Source organism: Brachycentrus maculatus, unplaced genomic scaffold (assembly GCF_059751285.1).
Source record: "Brachycentrus maculatus isolate JH-2025_06_01 unplaced genomic scaffold, ASM5975128v1 h1tg000121l, whole genome shotgun sequence".
NCBI lineage: Eukaryota > Metazoa > Arthropoda > Insecta > Trichoptera > Brachycentridae > Brachycentrus > Brachycentrus maculatus.
This window is the reverse complement of record NW_028280874.1, coordinates 115,001-134,444: the sequence shown is the minus strand read 5'-3', so window position 1 is coordinate 134,444 and position 19,444 is coordinate 115,001. Positions and strand designations below refer to the sequence as shown.

Here is a 19,444-nt window from a genome sequence, read left to right as displayed (position 1 = left end):
AGTTAACAGCAATAACAATCCATCCAATAACATCACCAACAAATGTCATAAAGAACTACGAGTTGAAAAAAATATTCGGATCCATTCTAGGTAAAAATATATATATTTTTCTTTAAAATAATATAAAATATAATACATTTTTGTTGTTTCTTATTTTGCTACCTAATGGTGAACGAAATAAACTGTAAAAATTTAATCTGGACGCAATTTTACCAAAACAATGTGTAGTTCTCTGAATAATTCACGCATAATTCATCGAGACCTTGTCCCCGAAATAAGGGAAAATTATTTTAATCTTATTGAGTTATAAATGAGCGAATCTCCGATTTTTCTACTACGTATTACAGTCAGTTTAAGAATTCAATTAGTTTATTTAATAATTACATGGTAATTTATTCATTTTCTGTTTAGACTATTATTATGCTTAAAGTAATTGGTGTAAATATGTTCTCGTAGAATACTCTTATAGGATAAACACGAATACAGTTTCAAACCATCGTCCGCCGTCTATACACTTTGAGAATGCTTTACGATACAACACCGATACAGTTACGATGTTTTCCTTCGGTAGCACGGGGGAAAACGCAGCATGTCGCATACCTTAACTTAATTACCACACATAATAATTATTAATACTATTTATCCATATTTGTCACAATCTGCCACCACATAATGTCCGTCAATCATTTAAATTAATCAACATGGAGAAGTTGTCAACATAGGAATCAGCAATTTCTGACATTAACATATAGAAGACCAAATATGTACAAATCTTTATAATCAATATATATACTATAGTTTTTTCCATACTGATTTTTATATATCCATATGCTTGGTACGGATGTAAGGCTACATTCACATGTTGATGTACTGCTTTAATTTTTTCGGTATTCAGTTTCAGGCAAACAAATGAATTGCGGACTCCATTGTATGCTCGCTATCCTACATAGCAAATATTGCTCACTCCTTTCAAGAACATCATAAATAAAAAATCTAGATTTTTCAGGAGAGCGTTTTTAAAGTTTAAAAATATAACACAATGTATCAAAAATAAATGTCAAGCCACTTATTGAACTTTTTACTGTGCAACACATCTTTTTAGGTAAAACCTGAAGGTTTTTTTCTCCATTTGAAAAATATTTAATACATTTAAAAAAATAATGAAACAATACCTTTTCTTCAAAATGCAAAAACAACACTTTCTGCCCTGTAGCGGGTAAATATTAAGTTAAAAATATGCTTCTTTTGCTGGGATATAGTACATTTTCTGGGCATTCTGAAAACATCCACAACTGAAAATTGTCGATTTTTGATTTATGACGTTCTTGAAGGGAGTGAGCGATATGTTTAAGTTTGTAATTTTCTTGGTAATTAAAGTATTCGTTGAAGATTTGAAACAGCATTTTTACAACACAATACAATTCGTGTGTTTTCAGTATTAATTTGAGAGCTAAAGTTGAATTTGTTTTTTATAAAATATGTGGCACATTTCTATATACTTGTAGTCTTCACAATATGTACATATTTTTTTATGGAATACCATTTACGATTACGAACAATAGTTCAACACCAATAAAACATTGTGTAATATAATAAAACCACAACTTCTCCATAAAGTAATGACTTTTCACAAATACAAATCCCGTGGCTATTGTAAAGTACACAAACTTAGCTAGTACTGCTTCATAAGAACAATGGAAGCTTCATCACATTTGAATTTAGTTCAACGGATAATTGTCATTATATTTTTTCTCTTCACCATCCTTGGGCTTTCGGATATCCGGGTTATATTCTTCAATACCAGTTATATACAAACGGAGGGATGTATATAATTTTACCAATCTGAATATAAACAGATATTTTGCAAATAGTTGCCATGGTGGTTGTTCGTTGATCACAGAACAGTTTCCATCTCCGCTATTTCCGTTCGGTGGTCCGGTCTGAAACAAAAAGGGCGTATTAACAATGGAAAACAGAAGAGGGAAGATGATAACAACAACAAACAACCCAATAAGAAACACTAACCAACCCTCACGCCGCTTCCCCACAGGGATAGGCAGAGAGAATAGAACGCCACACCACTCATCATTCTTCGCCTCCTCCACGTTCATGCATCTCCTCATACATACCCGCCGATTGTTTCGACTCCTAATCTAACCACTTTCAAGTATTTGGCATACTTGATCGTGCCAAATGTAATAATAATAATAAATTAATGTATTTATTTGAACGAATTAATGTATTCATGGTGCATAGGGCACTGCATCATATAAACGCAGTGTTATCTTGATCATTGACACACGAAGGAAAGGTGATCAGCCCTCCAAAGGTACCAGTCCAGGGTAATATTTAATAAATATTAGAGTTAAAAAATCACTTATATTTATTAGACCCCCTCTGGGAATCGAATCCGGGACCTCCAGAACGGTAGCCGAGTGCGCTGACCATTACACTACGGAGGCGGATTTAATGTATAGGGTGCTTTTTTTAGAATTTCGGTTTTTAACTGGGAACATTGTTTCTACAGACTGTCAATTTAGTACGTTTTTAGCCATTTCACCATGAATCGACTAAATGACCAAAAATAATATTCAGCTTGATCCTCTTTTTCAATGCAGAATTTTGTTCACTGATGAGACACATTTTTGGTTAAATGGCTGTGTCAATAAGCGGAATTACCAAATTTGGAGTGGAGAAAGCCCAAAAGCCTTTGTCGAGACGCCCTTACATCCATTAAAAGTCACTATTTCGTGTGCTTTTTAGGGAGGTGGAATCATTGGCCCATATTATTTTTAAAGAAGATGCCGGCCAGAATGATACGGTCAATGGAGAGCGCAACAGAACCATGCTTACTGACTTCTTCATACCTCAGTTGAAAAGCATTAATGTGACAGATCTATGATTTCGACAAGATGCCGCAACGTGCTACATGGCGGGAGCCCCCATCAATTTATTGCGGGAAATTTGAATTTGTATACCTTAAAAAAAACACCTGTACATAATATAAATGTAGAAGGTAAGGAAAAGTTGTTTGGACAAGTTAAAAGGTAGGTAGGTAAACAAAGAAACTCTAAAGGTGGAGACTGACCGGAGCATTTCGTCGTAACATAGCGTCGTAACATCGCTCGCGGCGAGCATCACCGAGCATCCGAAACTATGGATGGAGCGCTCGGCTCGGTGTACTGACTGTCTGAATGCTCGCATCGTAACGTGTTACGTTACGACGAAATGCTCCGGTCAATCTCCACCTTAACTACGACAGATTAAAACAATCTTATTGGGCACTGCATTAAATCAAATTTCTAATTTTTCATCCATTTGAATGTAGGAATAAACTCACAATCATAAATTGAAGACCGTTTTTTTATTACTCTTCTGATTTTACTAATTAATTTAATACCTGTACAGATCTCTAGCACTGCCTCCGATATATTCCGGAGACAAGAGCTGGCTCCTCGTCATGTCCCTAGTGCCAGCTCGAAGGAGATCAGAAGCGCTTGCAAGCCTAGAATATCAAAGTCTACTTATTTTCTTAAACAAATTTAGTAAATGAAATTCACAGAATTATGATTACATGACACAAATAAAGTGTACATGTATATCAATCGTATTTGTGTATTGAAAACTTGAGTAAATAATTTTTCAAAATCTATATTTTACACAAGAGATACAATATTTACAAGTTTTCATTTAATATAATTAAAAATGCCTTTCAAAAAGAGTCTTGTTGGTGAAATATTTTTTTAAATAAAAAAATAGGGCTTCCATAGAAACAAATGGTTTTGACATTGTCAGTTTTTTAACTTCTCTGCTTTTGCTCTCAATACGAACACTGCACTGGGAACCGAACCCAGATTATCATGTATGGTAGCTAAACTTGCTAATCGTTATGCTCCGTGAAGCCGGACAAGATAAAAAGGAAAACATTTTAAAAATACAAAATGAATTTTAGTGATATTGATATAAGAAGTACATTTTTCAATTAAGTATGTATGGTATATATTGGAAGCAATTTTCATTCCAAAATGCATATTTTTTATCCAGATAAATATGGATTCTATTAGGCAAAGCAAAGCATATCAATTTAAGGCATATACAGTGCTTGAAGCATACACTTGGTTGATAAACAATAGCATTTTAGGCCACTGTGCTTAAACTAATACATATTTTTTTTCTAAAAATGAAAGCCGGTGTAAACTGATATATGTTTTATGTATATTAATTAACCCTCTGTTGCGATCAATGATTTTTTTGGAGAAATCCAATTAGTATAATTACCAGTTACCATGACGATTTTTTCCACTTTTTTTTCTTCTTCTAACCATTATCTGCACCTGATGACGCATCGTTTCAATATTGCCAAGCAGTATTATCTTGATCGTTAATTGCATGAAGGCAAGTTGATCAGTCCTGCACTTCTTTTTACTAATTTAGGGTGGTATAAAATAAATATGAAAGTAAACAAATACTTAGACCCCCTTGGGAATCGAACCCAGGACCTCTAACACGGTAGCTAAACCCGGTAACCACTGCACTACGGAGTCAGACAATCCATTTTTACCAAGTCGCTATTCTCGATACGTCAAATACGAGTATACCCAGTGGCGTGCAGAGTTTTTAATCAAGGTAGGGTTGGGTAAGGATAAGGTATAGTAGGCACTGGTCGTGTTTCTATATTCTTCTACAAACCCTTATCCATACCCCAATGGTGAATAGGGCACTGCACCATATAAAAGAAGTGTTATCTTGATCGTTAACACATAAAGAAAAGGTGATCAGCCTGCCGCTTTAGGTACCAGTCCAGGGTATTATTGAATAAATATGAGCGTGAAAATTCACTTTTATTTATTTGACCCCTCTTGGGAATTGAACCCGAGACCTCAAGAACAGTAGGCGAGCGTGCTGACCATTACAATACGGAGGCGGATATCCAGGGAAGGCACTGCTTTTCTGCATATATATTGTGCGCCTCTGAGTATACCTATATATAGCTATGGAACATCAGGATTTTTTACAGCCTGGTTTAATTTGCACGAAAAAAACGTTATATTGAGGATAGAGTAAGTTAGATATCTGCATAAAAAATAAATAAAACATCTAAAATTTCAATGTCTTGAATGTCAATGAAGCTTTCCGCAAAAACGTTTGAGTAAGTTGTAGTAATCATTCAAGTTAATTTACAGCATAATAATGAAAGGTACCAGTAATGAAAGGTGGCATGTATCACTCGATTTTGGGTGTTTTGCTGATAAAAAAAAAAGCTTGCCGTTAACACTATAGATTTGTACATTGGTATATGGTTTTCAAATTTTTGTTTATGTTTCTAGGCATATCTTCACTTACTACTAACACTTCTCTAGAATCTTTGATATTTATTCCCTACTTACTCAAGTACTTGTAAAATATTCACAGTTTTTTTTGCTGTTGGTGGATTTTGGTTACCAGATACTAACCTGAGTTTGTTTTATCTCTACTATAAATGGTTATTATTTAACATGAAAGTATGGTTATATTTTGAATAAGAAGCAATACATTTATACAGTGATTTAAAGCTATATTTTTGATAAAAATAACTAAAATGACATAAAATAATGTAACAAAAGCAGTTTCACAATCAACAACCATTCTTACTTATGTCTGTTATATTTATAAATGGTAAAAAAAATGTAAATGATTATGTGTTCAAAATCCTTAATCTCCTCAAGTAATTCACCGATTGCTTAGAAATTGGTCGAAATCACACGCATTTTCAAACAACTAGGTGTTTGAAAACGCGTTTGATTTCATATATGGTACACCAGTGAAAGGTATTTTAACCAGTGACAGTAAAAAGATGTATTTTTTTATTTGAAAACACATTTTTGACCGCAATGGCAGCGCATTCTGTGGAATTTAAAAGCAACAGATGCAATTAACATTGCTTATGGCGGACAACAAGCTTCTTGACAGCTGCTGTTACTTACCAATTTCAATATATTTTTTTATTGTATTCTTGTATTTTAGATTTTTGAAATTTTCATTGTTTCACAACTATTGTGAAATTAAACATATTAGAAATGTATGCAATCTCTTTTCTTTCTTTTCTATTTAACCAGATTGAACAACAACAATGCATAGCCGGGAACAGCTAGTATGTTATAAATATACAATATTCATATTTTTTAAAAACCCTTATCCGCACCCCAATGGTGCATAGGGCACTTCATCATGTAAACGCAGTATTATCTTGATCATTAACACATGAAGGAAAGGCGATTAGCTCCCTGCTTCAGGAAATATTAAAGCGAAAAAATCACTTATATTTATTGGACCCCCCCCTCCTGGGAATTGAACCCGGGACCTCTAGAACGGTAGCCGAGCGTGCTGACTATTACACTATGGAGGGGGACATAAATACTATAAATATGTTTATTTTCTTTATATAAATCTGGGAGTAATGTAATGTTGTGACACAAAAAACCAAAGCATATTTTATATCAAATAACATAGGCAAAGCACAAACCAGCAATTATCACATCAGCCGGCTTATTCTAAGCATTATATATATGTTTATTGGAACAAGTGCTATATACATCACTCTTATCTACAGTTCACATGGGAAACAGAAAAACAACATAAACTTACAACATATCTAAAAATACCATCCCAAATATAGTAAGCAAATCCTTTCCAATTCACATCTGCTGTCTTATTGATTTTCCGCAACAATATTATTTCACCGAGTTTCACAGGCTCTGACATAAACCAAAATGTGTAACTTAAGCTTTCTTAGCCTAAAAAATATATACATAGTAACAAATGTCCAAAAATTAAAATGATCTATGATTTAAGTGCAGTAATACCCCGCTTTGCGCAGGTAATCCGTGCCAGCAAAATGGCGCGCTAAATGAATTAACACTAAACGGGATCTATTTTATGCATATAAATAACAATGGTATGGCAAAATGACACTTCCTTGCACAAATCGCTCACTCCTTTCAAGAACGTCATAAACCAAAAAACTAGATTTTTCAGGAGAATGTTTTTAAAGTTTAAAAATGTAATACGATGTATTAAAAATAAATATCAAGCCACTTATTGAACTTTTTACTGTGCAACAGATCTTTTTAGGTAAAACCTGAATGTTTTTTCTCCATTTGAAAAATATTTAGTATATTTAAAAAAATAATTAAACAATACCTTTTCTTCAAAATGCAAAAACAACACTTTCTGCCCTGTAGCGGGTAAATAATTAAGTTAAAAATATGCCACTTTTGCTGGAATAAAGTACATTTTCTGGGCATTCTGAACACATGCACAACTGAAAACTGTCGATTTTTGATATATGATGTTGAAAGGAGTGAGCGATATGTATTTGCAAAGCTACCACTAGTAAGATTTAGTTTTGATATTTTTATAGAGTGTACAAAATATGTGATATTTACTTATTGCTCCCTTATGTGTCCACCTGCATAGTGCAGTGGTTAGCGTATGCAGCTACTATGCTGAAGGTCCCGGGTTTAATTCCCAGGGAGGTGGGTCAACATAATAAATGAGATTTTTCACTTTAATATTGATTGAACACATTCTGTGCTTAGAACACGCCTAATGTGTCCATATATGCCACCCATTTTGTGCACAGGTCCTGCACAGTGTGTTCGTAACTGAATAATGGTTGTTTTAAAGAATTATATAAAATAAACCTAAGCATTACTAGTGTTGTTAGTTTTTTTGCATCGGCGCATTTGATCATTTAACAAGGAATTTGCACATTATTTACAATGTGCATATTCCTTCACATACACACAACGCTATTTAAAATGTAAAGCAAATATGTATGTCTAAAGGCAGCTAGCTATTTGTACACATTTTAGTTTTTGTCCTCTACTATTTGCGCTTGAGGAACTCTATGCAGCACGATCCCGTGTATATCCACGCAGTCAGTTGTAAAAAATAAGCGCGTTTCTTTAACCATTTATTGATAAGCTTACAACGTTAATATCATCAATTTTCCCATTATTTAATTTCTCCCATAATGGTAAATATTTTCACAAATGTATATAGCGCAGCATCCATTTTGTCTTTGTTTTTTGGTATTGTCCATAGTGTTTTCTGTCAGTTTTGTCCTATTTTGTGATAAACCGTTCATTGTCGGTTTTCAGTCGTACATCGATGTAGCAGAAATCAGTCTGTCTCTGTCATATATCATGCTGATGCATGGTTTCGTTATTTATGTTTACAATTCCAATTTACCGTCATATTGAAATGTTGACAGATTGCAATTCTGAAAATATTGACTGGTCAGCCATATACATTCATAAAGTCATTTGTGCGTTTACCAGTCATAACAGATATTTAACAACAAAAAAGTACCTTTTAATTTTTGTCATTTCATATTACCAAGGCATATATTAGCCATTGGGTTATGGAAAATATCATAAAAGTATACTTGCATTCATAAAATATATCTTTCACTCTTAAGCCACATTAAGGCACGCTAGTATCCAGAATTCAAATTTCAATTGAGAGGGACTTTTTACTTTCAAAACAGGTACTTTCAAGAAGACATTTGAATAGGCAGGTACCTTTTATATCATGCCATAGCCACTTTGTCACAATCCGGATATACAAAACAGCAGGGATAAGGAAACGCGCTTATTTAACTTTTCCAGAAGTATGTTTGTAAATAAACATCGCTGCAAATTTTAATCAAAGGAGTATCGATATTAATGAACGTCGAAGTCCGTCTGTTTGTTGGTATGATGTAACTTGTATACTAATGACATCTGTCGATATTTGTATGTAATTTTGTCATAATTTAAAAATATTGTATTTTTTTTTATAATTCTTCATAATACATAGATTTCATGAATTTTTTTAATGTAAATGAAACCAAATCCCCAGCGAAAGTCAGATATCAATTATTGTACTGCCGGAAAGATTAACCTTTTCCACTCTGACCATTTTTTCTCATAACAGATCAGCTACTTTGATCAAAAAAATGCGACGTTTTTCTACCATTAAAAAAATATTTTGGTTCCCTAATTTTGGGACACTGTCTGATAATTCGTATGACCATGTTAATTAAGACAAATTGTATTTATCTGAAATATTTTTTGGTAGAATATACTTGGGTGATAGAGAAATCAGTGATTAAGTTATACCTGCGCCGGGCCAGACATTGTGGCCCACGGAGCTGCCTACTAGAATCATACGGGCCAGAATGTCTGGCCTACAGAGTGGTAAGAGTTAAGGAATTAACTTCCGTGGATAAATACATGGAATCGGGCTGGTTTCGATTAGCAACTGAAATTTTGATGGCGTCTTTATTTGGGATGTGGACTTACTCCGCAATGCGTGACTCGCTGACCGAGAATCCCTTGCAAGTTAGTGCTTCGGGAGGAGACTCTGCCGGAGCTGGTATGCACGGCCAACACGACGCACCTTCCACACCCCTACCCACACCAGCCCCCATTATAATTTACATCGTAACAAATCAACTTTGGCCATTAAATCCTAGACTTAATAACTCATAATATGTAGTCAATTGTGGCTATGCTTCTACTTGTGTTAAAGTTAAAACGGCATATAGTGGAAAATATTTTAACAAGGCTTTAAAATGGACTGGACCAAATTAGGGACCAATCGTGACGACTTTGGACACATTTGCTCCAGTGTTTGCATCTGTACCAGATATTTTCTCAGGTATACGACATGCTAATCAACGTTCTATTTTAATTATACAAGTACCTAACAAGAATCTATGGTATATAATTTTTTTCTACAAGTTTTTTATTGTTCATCCCTCTAGCAGATGAATTAAGAAAATAATAAAACTTTTACTGTGCAGGAAAATTCACATTACATCTCGACCCCGGGTTTTTGGAGGAGTTGAACATCTGTATATAATAAGTCGTCTGTGTGACACTAAATGAACTGACACAAGAACTTAATGATACCTATAGATCTTTCTTTGGGATGAACCAATGTTGTTAACTATTCGTGCATTAGTCTTTTTTATCTCAATTCGTCCGCTAGAGGGATGAACAAAATAAAACATTGTAGGATAAAAAGTAATAGATATCCATAAGGTATGAAGAAGAAAGGACAATGATTAGTACATTGTATACCTCAAAAAATATCCAGTGTGGAAGCAAATGAGTCTGCATTATCATAATTCGTCCCCTGGAATGCCACTTCAATGCATAATATAAATACATAGTTGCACATATATCTCTGGGTTATAAGATTACATCAAATATAGCTTTGAAATAGAATGAGAGCTGTTTCTAACTGCTGGCGGAATACCAACCAATTCGTCTGGAATACACAACTCTTTTAGACACTCTGAAGCCAAATTATGTATTGATTTAAAACAAAAGTAGAGAGAGGTTATACTTTATCCTTTGGGGAAAGCGTAACCAGTGCAGTTGGTGAAGTAGTGGGGTGATGTGACTGAATTTACAAATTCCGAAAATCGGACACATTGCAGCATTTCACAATGATTGCAGTCGAGTAATTTTATTGAGCAGAGAAATATACATATACGTGGCTTTTATTGGTTTTTGCTTATAAGAAGGAGAAGTAGTAAATGATGCACTGGGCACTGAGGAACAAATGAGCTATAAAGAATGGAAAAAATCCTCATTAAGGCCGTTTTTCCACAACACGGAATTTTACCCTCCAGCACGTCAGTTAGCGTTTTAAAACGACGATTGGCTTGGATTGGCTTGTGCTTTTGTCCATCTTTTCTCGGATCGGTGCGTGAACACGTTGCGCGTAAATTTGATCACACCAAACTGTCGTAGTCGCTTTAATTTTTCAAAACCGGACTGCCGGATGGTAAAATTCCGGGTAGTGGACAAGCGCCCTAAGAGACCGCCTCCTGACAGTAAAATTAAAGACACCAATCCTACAAGAGATAGTTACGAGGAGTCACATGGAAGACAGTCTTATAGTAGTTTCTATTTTTATTACTTTCCTGTAAACAAGTTCCATTAGAAGGTAATCTCAACATTAAAGTGCATAAAATTTTTGCATATAAAAATTACTTGAGAAAAAAACATGCGTAAATTTTACCACATCTGTGCGAATCTAAAAAGGTACTTGAAAACACAAAAAATAGAGTTTGCATTAATAAAAAGGAACAAGTAATACTACCTACTCAAAACAAGAAAGCCAGATTAAAATTTTATTAAATTTTCAATAAATAAATCAAAATTAAAAAAAGTTATATCCAATCTTTATACATTGTGTATGAAGTATTTTTTCTTTGTTATCTATCTATCTGCACTCAAGTGGTGCATAGAGCACCATATGTGATTGACGCGGTGTAAATTAAGTTTTTATATAATTAATATATTCTATATAATTTTTCATCTTCTTCTTCTTGGTATATGCCTTGTGACCTGTTTTTAAGAGGGATTAACTCCCTGTGATGTCGATACCCAGGTGGCAATCCGTTTCTTTGGTGGTCTACCCGGAGTCATCTCCTAAGGGGTTGGCCGTACAGTGCGATGTGGGGGAGTTTGGATGGTTCCATTCTCCTCACATGCGCATACCATTGTCTCCTTCGTTGCCTTCCCCACCTAACGACATCTTCGATTTGTGGGTAATATATCCAAAATTAAACAAGGTTTATTGGATTGAATTCTACATTTATTTATCTATATGTTAATATGTGACAAACACGAGTGTTTGATAATGTCTTAATAATACACATATAAACACATACATAAATAAATGTAGAATTTAATCCAATAAACCATGCTTAATTTTGGATATATTACCCAACAATTCAACATGGAATTCTACCAACTGTCTGCAGTTACAATAGTCTTGTATATTTCCCTGATCACGACGTTTCATATTCTATCTCGAAGACTCTTGCCTGATATGCTTCTTAGGGTCTTCATTTCTGACACTCTATATAAATTTTAATAAACAAATTACCAGGAGATCATATTACCGGGAGTTGAGTATGTGATGGTTTACCTTCTGTGCGGCGCCTTCACTCCGTGGGCCTCCATCTCCTTGAGCAGCTGGCGGATGCGGAGACGAGCCAGCTCCAGCTCGTGTCTGGCTTTCCACAGCCGAGTGTCGCACTGCGGGTCCTGGCACCTGTTCTGACGGATTATGTCGGTGGCTTCGTATACTGCTCCGCGGAAAGTCAGTGACTTGCCTGAAATTATGGAAATAGTGATCGATGAATGAAACTTCCATAGTGGCGATAGTGAACTATAACAGCAACATTGATGCTCTTTTGACGGAAGGTTCAAAATCAAGTTTTTTTATTGTTTGCTTATGTAAGCATATTAATTGATATTTAAATATATATCTAATGATGAGATGTCAAAAATAATTTGAAAATAATTCTGTAATTGGAGATAATCCAGATTTTGTGAACAAGTATTTGGACACACTCAAAATGTTGTAAATAAATTGTCTGGTCAAATTATAAGCTTAAATAATAAAAATGAAAATGGTATTTTCTGGCGTTTCTCATGTGTGTGATTATAATCCAGGATTCGGATCTCACATACTAATACAAGAGTTTCTGCTTAGTAAAAAGCTTCTTTACATCTCACCAATAGATGTCTCTAGTGAAGTTCTAGTGATTCAAGAACAAGGTTTCTAAATTGGTTCATATATACAGAACTTCCAAGAATTTGAGTAGTGTGGTTGTCAATAATGGGTAGAATTGGTGAATGTTACACATGTGTAAAGTGATCACTTAAACCAGCCTATGACGGTCGTCAGCCCTGTAAATGCCCAGACTTCCATATTCTTCTTCATCTTTGATGAAATGTCAAAAATAATATATATCCAATAACCAAATTATTATCAATTAATTATAATAACTAACATTTACATATTTATCTTATATTTTAATATTGTTATATTGTTAATATTGTAATATTAAATATTATAAATATTGTTATATGAAAGGTGTTCCTTTACAATGATCTAAACATTCATTATTAAATTCATTCTTTCCAAGTCAATGTTTCTGTTAATAAAAACTTACTATTTTCAAACGTAGATGTTGCCGAAGAAGTAGCACACCGTAGACTTTTTCAATTAAAGCATAAATATAACTTCCGGAATTTGAGTAGCGTGCTTGTCAATCATGAGTAGAATGGTGAATGTTATATGTGTATAAAGTGATCATGTAAACTAGCCTATTACATGTCGTAAGCCTTGTAAATGCCCAGACTTCCATGTTCTTCATCGCCTTTGTAGAGATATCAATAATAAATAGTATTAATTTTTGAATAGCAGCATCGTTGCAGTAAATGAGCGATCTTAATTTGTAAGCGATTAAAAAAATCAATTTTACTATTTTCATAGATAACAAAGTGCATAGATTTTCGATTTTTAGTGCGTTGGTCTATAGGGGTAAAAAATACCAGTCTGAAATGTGTTAATTTTGAGTATGCAAGTAATTATGCACCTGAACATATTTTTTGAAGAAAAAGTGTAACTTATAGTCAAATTGTAAACGAAAACACTTGTTTTTTTTTATCACTTGAGTTTTATATTTATTTTTAACAACTTGTTTCGAAGGTTACTGTTCTTTCATTGACAGGTAAATAGTAATACTATTCACCTGTCGATGAAAGCAACTGCAGCTTTTGAAACTAGTCGTTAAAAATAAAAATAAAATACTCAAGTGGTAAAAAACAAGAGTTTTCATTTACAATGACAAAGCGAAGTCCGAAACAATAAATAAAACATCTTACAGTCAGTAAAATATTGCAATGTAATGTACAGTTTCACTGATTTCAAGCGCTTAATGGTAGGGACTGACAGGAGCATTTCGTCGTAACGTAACGTTGTAACGTCGTAACATCGCTTGCGGCAAGTGCTCGGCTCGCTGAACTGACTATACGAATGCTCGCATCGTAATGTGTTACTTTACAATGAAATGGCTTCGGTCAGTCCCCACCATAAGGCGTAATGTGGGTTGTCGGAAGTATAAGAAATAATATACAGTGAAACCTTTATCTATCGTTCCTCGAATAATCGTTTTCCCAGATGTGTCGTTTATTTCTTCTATCCCGACTTAATTTCATACTAAACTAAACCGCATCGATCGTTTCTCTATCACCATTTACCGCATTTATCGTTCGAATTAAGCTGCATATTTGATACATTTTGTCTGTTTTTTTTCACATTATTTCTAATTTTCTCACATTCAATGGCAACGTTTGGGATATAAACTACCGAAAGCTTGTGTAACCGATAGCAGGAGAGGACGATATTGATGAAAAGGAGCCGCTAGCTGTACCTGCATTTCCAGAAGCGTGCACACTATTTGAAAGAAAACTTTCTACAACGCACATTCAATAATTGATGCTGAAAAAAATACTATTTGCAAAGCCGAAAATATACAATTGACTTACAAAAATAAAACAGTTAAAAAACAAAAGTATTTTTTTAAATTCTATTCAGGTTTGTATTTTTTTTAAATAAATACATTTGCATCTGAAACATGTATTCTTCTTAGAATTTTAGCCTACGAATGGTTATGCAGATTGGGAGGACGGTATCTTTTAATCGGACGGTATCTTAATCCCGCATTCATTGTTTTCCCGCATTCATAGTTAATTTTAATAGGTCCCTTTTTATCAAACGATAGATAGAGGTTTCACTGTACTATAATAATGTTGTGTTACCCATGGAGAGAGAGATGAGGGCGCAGCAGCCGCCCTGGTCCGACTTGGCGAGGTGCTTGCGCAGGTACTTGAAGTACATGTGCTCCATGAGCAGCAGCAGGGCGGCCAGCAGTATGCCGGCCATGAGCAGGAGGAAGGCGGACAGGAACTGCTCCAAGGCCAGGGGGTCCGATGACTTGTGCTCCTGCTTCCCCGGCTTGCATGATCCTGTCATCCAGTATCTGGAAGAATGTTTTGGTAAGGTAAATATGTGAGCGCTTTGGTCTGGTCCTAGAGAAGTCCGTTTATTTTTTTATTATTTTGCATTTCACAATATGTTATAATTACAAGTACAAAAAAATATTAAATATTAATTTTAACAAAATCAGCAATATTTTTCTCAAATATTAACCGATTTTTTTTTTTCTGGTGTCGGTCGACAACAAATCAAACGCACTCATAGTACAAGTAGAGGGTCACTCTGAAAATCACTTATACTTATTTTGATTTCTATAGGAATCAAACCCGGGACCTTAAGTATGATAGCCAAACATGGTAACCACAACACTACGGAGGCTGTCTCAATAGTGCTTTTATTATACTTCTTACTCTGCAGGCGCCGTAGCGTGATTGGGTAGACGTTCGACTGCAAAACTGATGTCGGCAGTTCGATTTCCGGAAATTGCAAAATGAATTATTTATTTTCAATTTGTTTAGGTGTTTGTGTTGTATTTTTCCCATCTGCTTTCCTTTTCCTTACTAACCTACCTGCAGACAAACTTCTAAAATAAAGACTTTGCAGGTTATTCCATTAAATAAATTTTAAAAACTTATTTCGTTTGTACCTGGCTATAGTAAAGTTCTAATTGAAAGCACGGGATGGAAAATCTTAAGGAAATAATATTTCAAAGCCTGTATTTTAAAGGCTGACTGCATGTAGTATTCATTCATTCAAACCCTTAACTGCACCCGAATGGTGCATAGGGCACTGCATCATATAAACGCAGTGTTATCTTGATCGTTAACACATGAAGGAAAGGTGATCAGCCCTCCACTTCCGGCACCAGTCCAAGGTAATATTAAATAAATACAAGAGTGAAAAAATCACTTTTATTTATTTGATCCCCCCTGGGAATCAAACCCGGTACCTCCAGTACGGTAGCCGAGCGTGCTGACCATTACACTACGAAGGCAGAGGCGGAGGCATGTAGTATGGGAAAGGTAATTGTAAAAAATATGTCAACACCTAGAACAAACAATTCAAGAAAAATATTTATTAAATTCTTCCTCCTATTGTCGGGAATCAAACCCGCAACTTCAGTGGATGGTCTTCTACCGTTACGGCGCTTGCTATATATTTATGAAAATGTATTACCTTCTCAGTCTCTCGAGATCACCGTTTGCCCGAAAGTCGAGTAATCTTTTGTTGAACATTTTGACATATTTAGAGTTCCTGCTGAATGCCAATCCATAGCCAGTCATCGCGTACCATGCACCTACTGTGAGCAATCTGCAGTCTTCATCCTGGAAATATAGGCAAAAAAATCAATTTGCATTTCAAAGTATAAACATCAGTTATGGTACAAGAAATTAACACTATCTTCATTTTCTTCTTCTTAATGTTTACTGGTGGCGTGTTGTCTTCAGATTATCCTGCAACATGGACTTGCAGTTGAGTAATCCAATTGCAAATCACGTTATGTTAAAAAAATTACTTTTTAGAAAATGGCTCCAATCGATAGAATATAAAAAATATTAACCTCCATATTTAACAAAACTTGTTAGGTAAATAATAAAATAGAATAGAAAAATCAATACTCTTGCAAAACTCGCTATGCCAATAGACAGTTCACTTTCTAAATTCTCTCAAAAAAACTCAAATCGGTAGAAGAATCAATATTATACCGGCTGCTTCCATTGGCTAAAAAAGTTAATTTTTTAACCCTATGAGGTTTGCAAGTGGACTACTCAGTTATCCATTAATCTTAAGGAATATTATCCAGGTAGGCAGTCCAAATGTATCACTAACTTCCACTATCTACTCTTTTCATATTTCTTGTACTTTCTTACCCTAATCTAACAATGTCTAATTTCAATGTTTCAAAACACATATACCTTCTGAGCCTCATCTGCATTCAATGGTGCATAGGGCAACACATCACATCAGTGAAGTATTATTTTGATCATTGATTATATAAAAGCAAGGCAATCTACCTCAGTTACTAGTTCAGAGTGATATTAAATAAAAATAAAAATTAAGAGTGAAAAATAAATTATTCACAAAATTTCTATGTCCAAATACTAGTTCACAAATCTGGGTTTTCTCAACAGAGATGAAGAAGAATATGGAATTCTGGGCATTGTTTACAGGGTGCTATGACCTGTCATAAGCTGTTTAAGTAATCACTTCACACACATGTTACATTCACCATTCTACCCATGATTCAAGGGATCACTTAACCAACCTAGGACAGGTCATAAGCCCTGTAAATATCCAGACTTCCATGCCAAAAAAAATGCACTTTTATTACATTTATTTTTACCTCCCTGGGAATCAAACTCAGAACAGTAGTTAGAAGTGGCAACCACTACGCCACAAATATTTACTTATTACTGTAACCAAAAGTAACTTTAGTTTGGATCTAAGTATTGTTTTTTGTTTTGAATATTGAAAGCATTAACTTTGTGGATCATCTTGATATATTATTTCGAGAAATAAAAATACTTTGTGTTCTGATATACATATATTTATTAATAAATGTAACCCTGAAGAGGGCAACAGGTTGTTGCCGAAACTAGTTGGTTAGTAAAAATGTGAGTGGATCAGAACACAAAGTATTTTTATTTCTCGAAATAATATAGTATTGTTTTTGTCCACCTCTGTAGTATAGTTCAGTGGTTAGCATGATTGGCTACCATGCTGGAGATACCCGTTCAGTTTCCAGGGTTCAGATCAGTTGCATCGATGCAGTGTGACATTGATCATTAATTACTTGAAGGCTTCATGATTGGTACATACCTGCGACACCAAATAGTCCAACACTGTTCCATCGTAAATAAATGCATCCATTTCTCCAGTCAACACTGCACCTATACCATCAGCGACACTTGTTTTGTTATACCTGCAATGTTTCAAATGCAGCTATATTAAAATATAATATTATAATATTTTATATGTGAAGGGAATATGGAGGATGTCTGAAAATTTTAATGTGTATAAAGTTATCGGCACTCACTTTGTGGTAATGACTATCCATTTCAACTTTTAATTTTACTTGGCAAACACCACTATTTCTTACAATCAAATAGCATTACTTACCAAGAAATATTAGATACAAAAATATATATAAAGCTATTAGTCGGAAGTCCTTTGAAGGCCCAAACATTCATATCTCTTTTGTTTACATCGATGCTTTGTCTCTGTTGATACATCTTATATGTTTTGACATTTTTCATTTGATATTACTCAGGAATCGAAAAAAGGAAAATAGTAATGTGTCAAATTTACGCGCCTTTAAAAAAATGAACGAAAGCATAGACAAAGTGCAGAAATTATAGATTTAATGCCCAATTCATACTTGTCTTGGAAATTTCGTTAGAAATATGTAGGTAGGGACCTTTTAAACCTAAATATTTAATAGTGGAAAAAAGAAGGGTATGGCGGGTTTTGATTTGTTAATTCATTTTTCACTGCCTTCTCATTACAAGATCAAATATTCAAAAGAAGCACTGAATACCTCTAATATTAAATAAATTTTAACTTACGTTCTCATGTAAACATGCATTTCCTTGAAATATCTGGCCAGTGTAGAATCTGTATGGCTCCAAGGAATAGTTCCAAACTTGAATGTTGGTTTGTGAGAAAACGGGCGAGCCAGTCTATGATCATCTAGTCCAGAGAATTCATGGAATTCTTCCCTGTAACATAAAGGCAATAACAATAGTTTAGTCATTTCTCTGTATCATCATAACACTGTTATCGGACAGCATAACATTGTCATCGAACTGATTGATGCTTCTGTTAGGGTTAAACATGCTTAGCGGATATTTCTCTTACCTGGTTATCATGAAGGCTGCCAAGTTGGCAGTGTAGATGGCAAGAAACACTACAGCAAACATGGCCCACACATTGGTCATGAACCGAGCGGTAAATCCACGGGGAGAATCCACATGCACTGCAGCCTGAAATCATTAAACGTTCTACTGATGAGTTTTGATGAAAATTTTATTTCGAAAAATTATTTTTTGATACCCGCTTTTAACTTAAAAGTTGCATTTTTAATTTAAAAATAACTTATAATTTGTTAAAGTAACACATATCAAAGGAGTAGGTACTTAAGTTGATAAAGCCTAACACTGCTCATATTTCCTGATTTCAGTAAATTTGATGTGAATCATAATTTTGAAAATAAAAGACAGACCTCAATAATAGCAAAAAAATGCTAGTTACAAAATATACCGATAGACAGCGGAAGTTATCTCAAGTATTCAAAAAATATACAAATATTAAATCAAAACAAAATACAGAAAAAATAATAATTAATCGAAAAATAAAAATAAAATAAGGACTCGAATATGTAAAAGGTAGTCTAGATGGAAACCACAATTTACAGTCTATATTCGGACCATAAAGAAAAAGTTAAGATTTGAACCCAAAAATAAGCACAACTAAAAGGGTAGAAAAGTTGTTAGTAAAAAAATCTACGCGGATACTTCATTAGCGGACACAAAACCAAGAATATTTTCTAGAGTAGGAAACTAAAAGTGAATATTAGATAATTAGTTGCATGAATACAAATAAAATAAAT

At 34.3% G+C, this 19,444-nt stretch overlaps 1 protein-coding gene across 1 annotated transcript in view; it reads right to left on the bottom strand.

The window, feature by feature from the left end:
• Positions 1-1,359: 1,359 nt before the first annotated feature.
• The window catches only part of LOC148309525 (glutamate receptor ionotropic, NMDA 2C-like), a gene marked incomplete at its 5' end in the record, with an annotated part of 116,674 nt that continues 98,589 nt past the window's right edge, over positions 1,360-19,444 (bottom strand). The window contains 8 exons of the mRNA XM_088259906.1: positions 1,360-1,940; positions 3,401-3,505; positions 11,974-12,160; positions 14,658-14,878; positions 16,012-16,160; positions 17,656-17,758; positions 18,402-18,554; positions 18,694-18,818. Coding sequence (XP_088116032.1) covers positions 1,895-1,940; positions 3,401-3,505; positions 11,974-12,160; positions 14,658-14,878; positions 16,012-16,160; positions 17,656-17,758; positions 18,402-18,554; positions 18,694-18,818 — 1,089 coding nt within the window. The remainder of the gene's footprint in view (positions 1,941-3,400; positions 3,506-11,973; positions 12,161-14,657; positions 14,879-16,011; positions 16,161-17,655; positions 17,759-18,401; positions 18,555-18,693; positions 18,819-19,444) is intronic.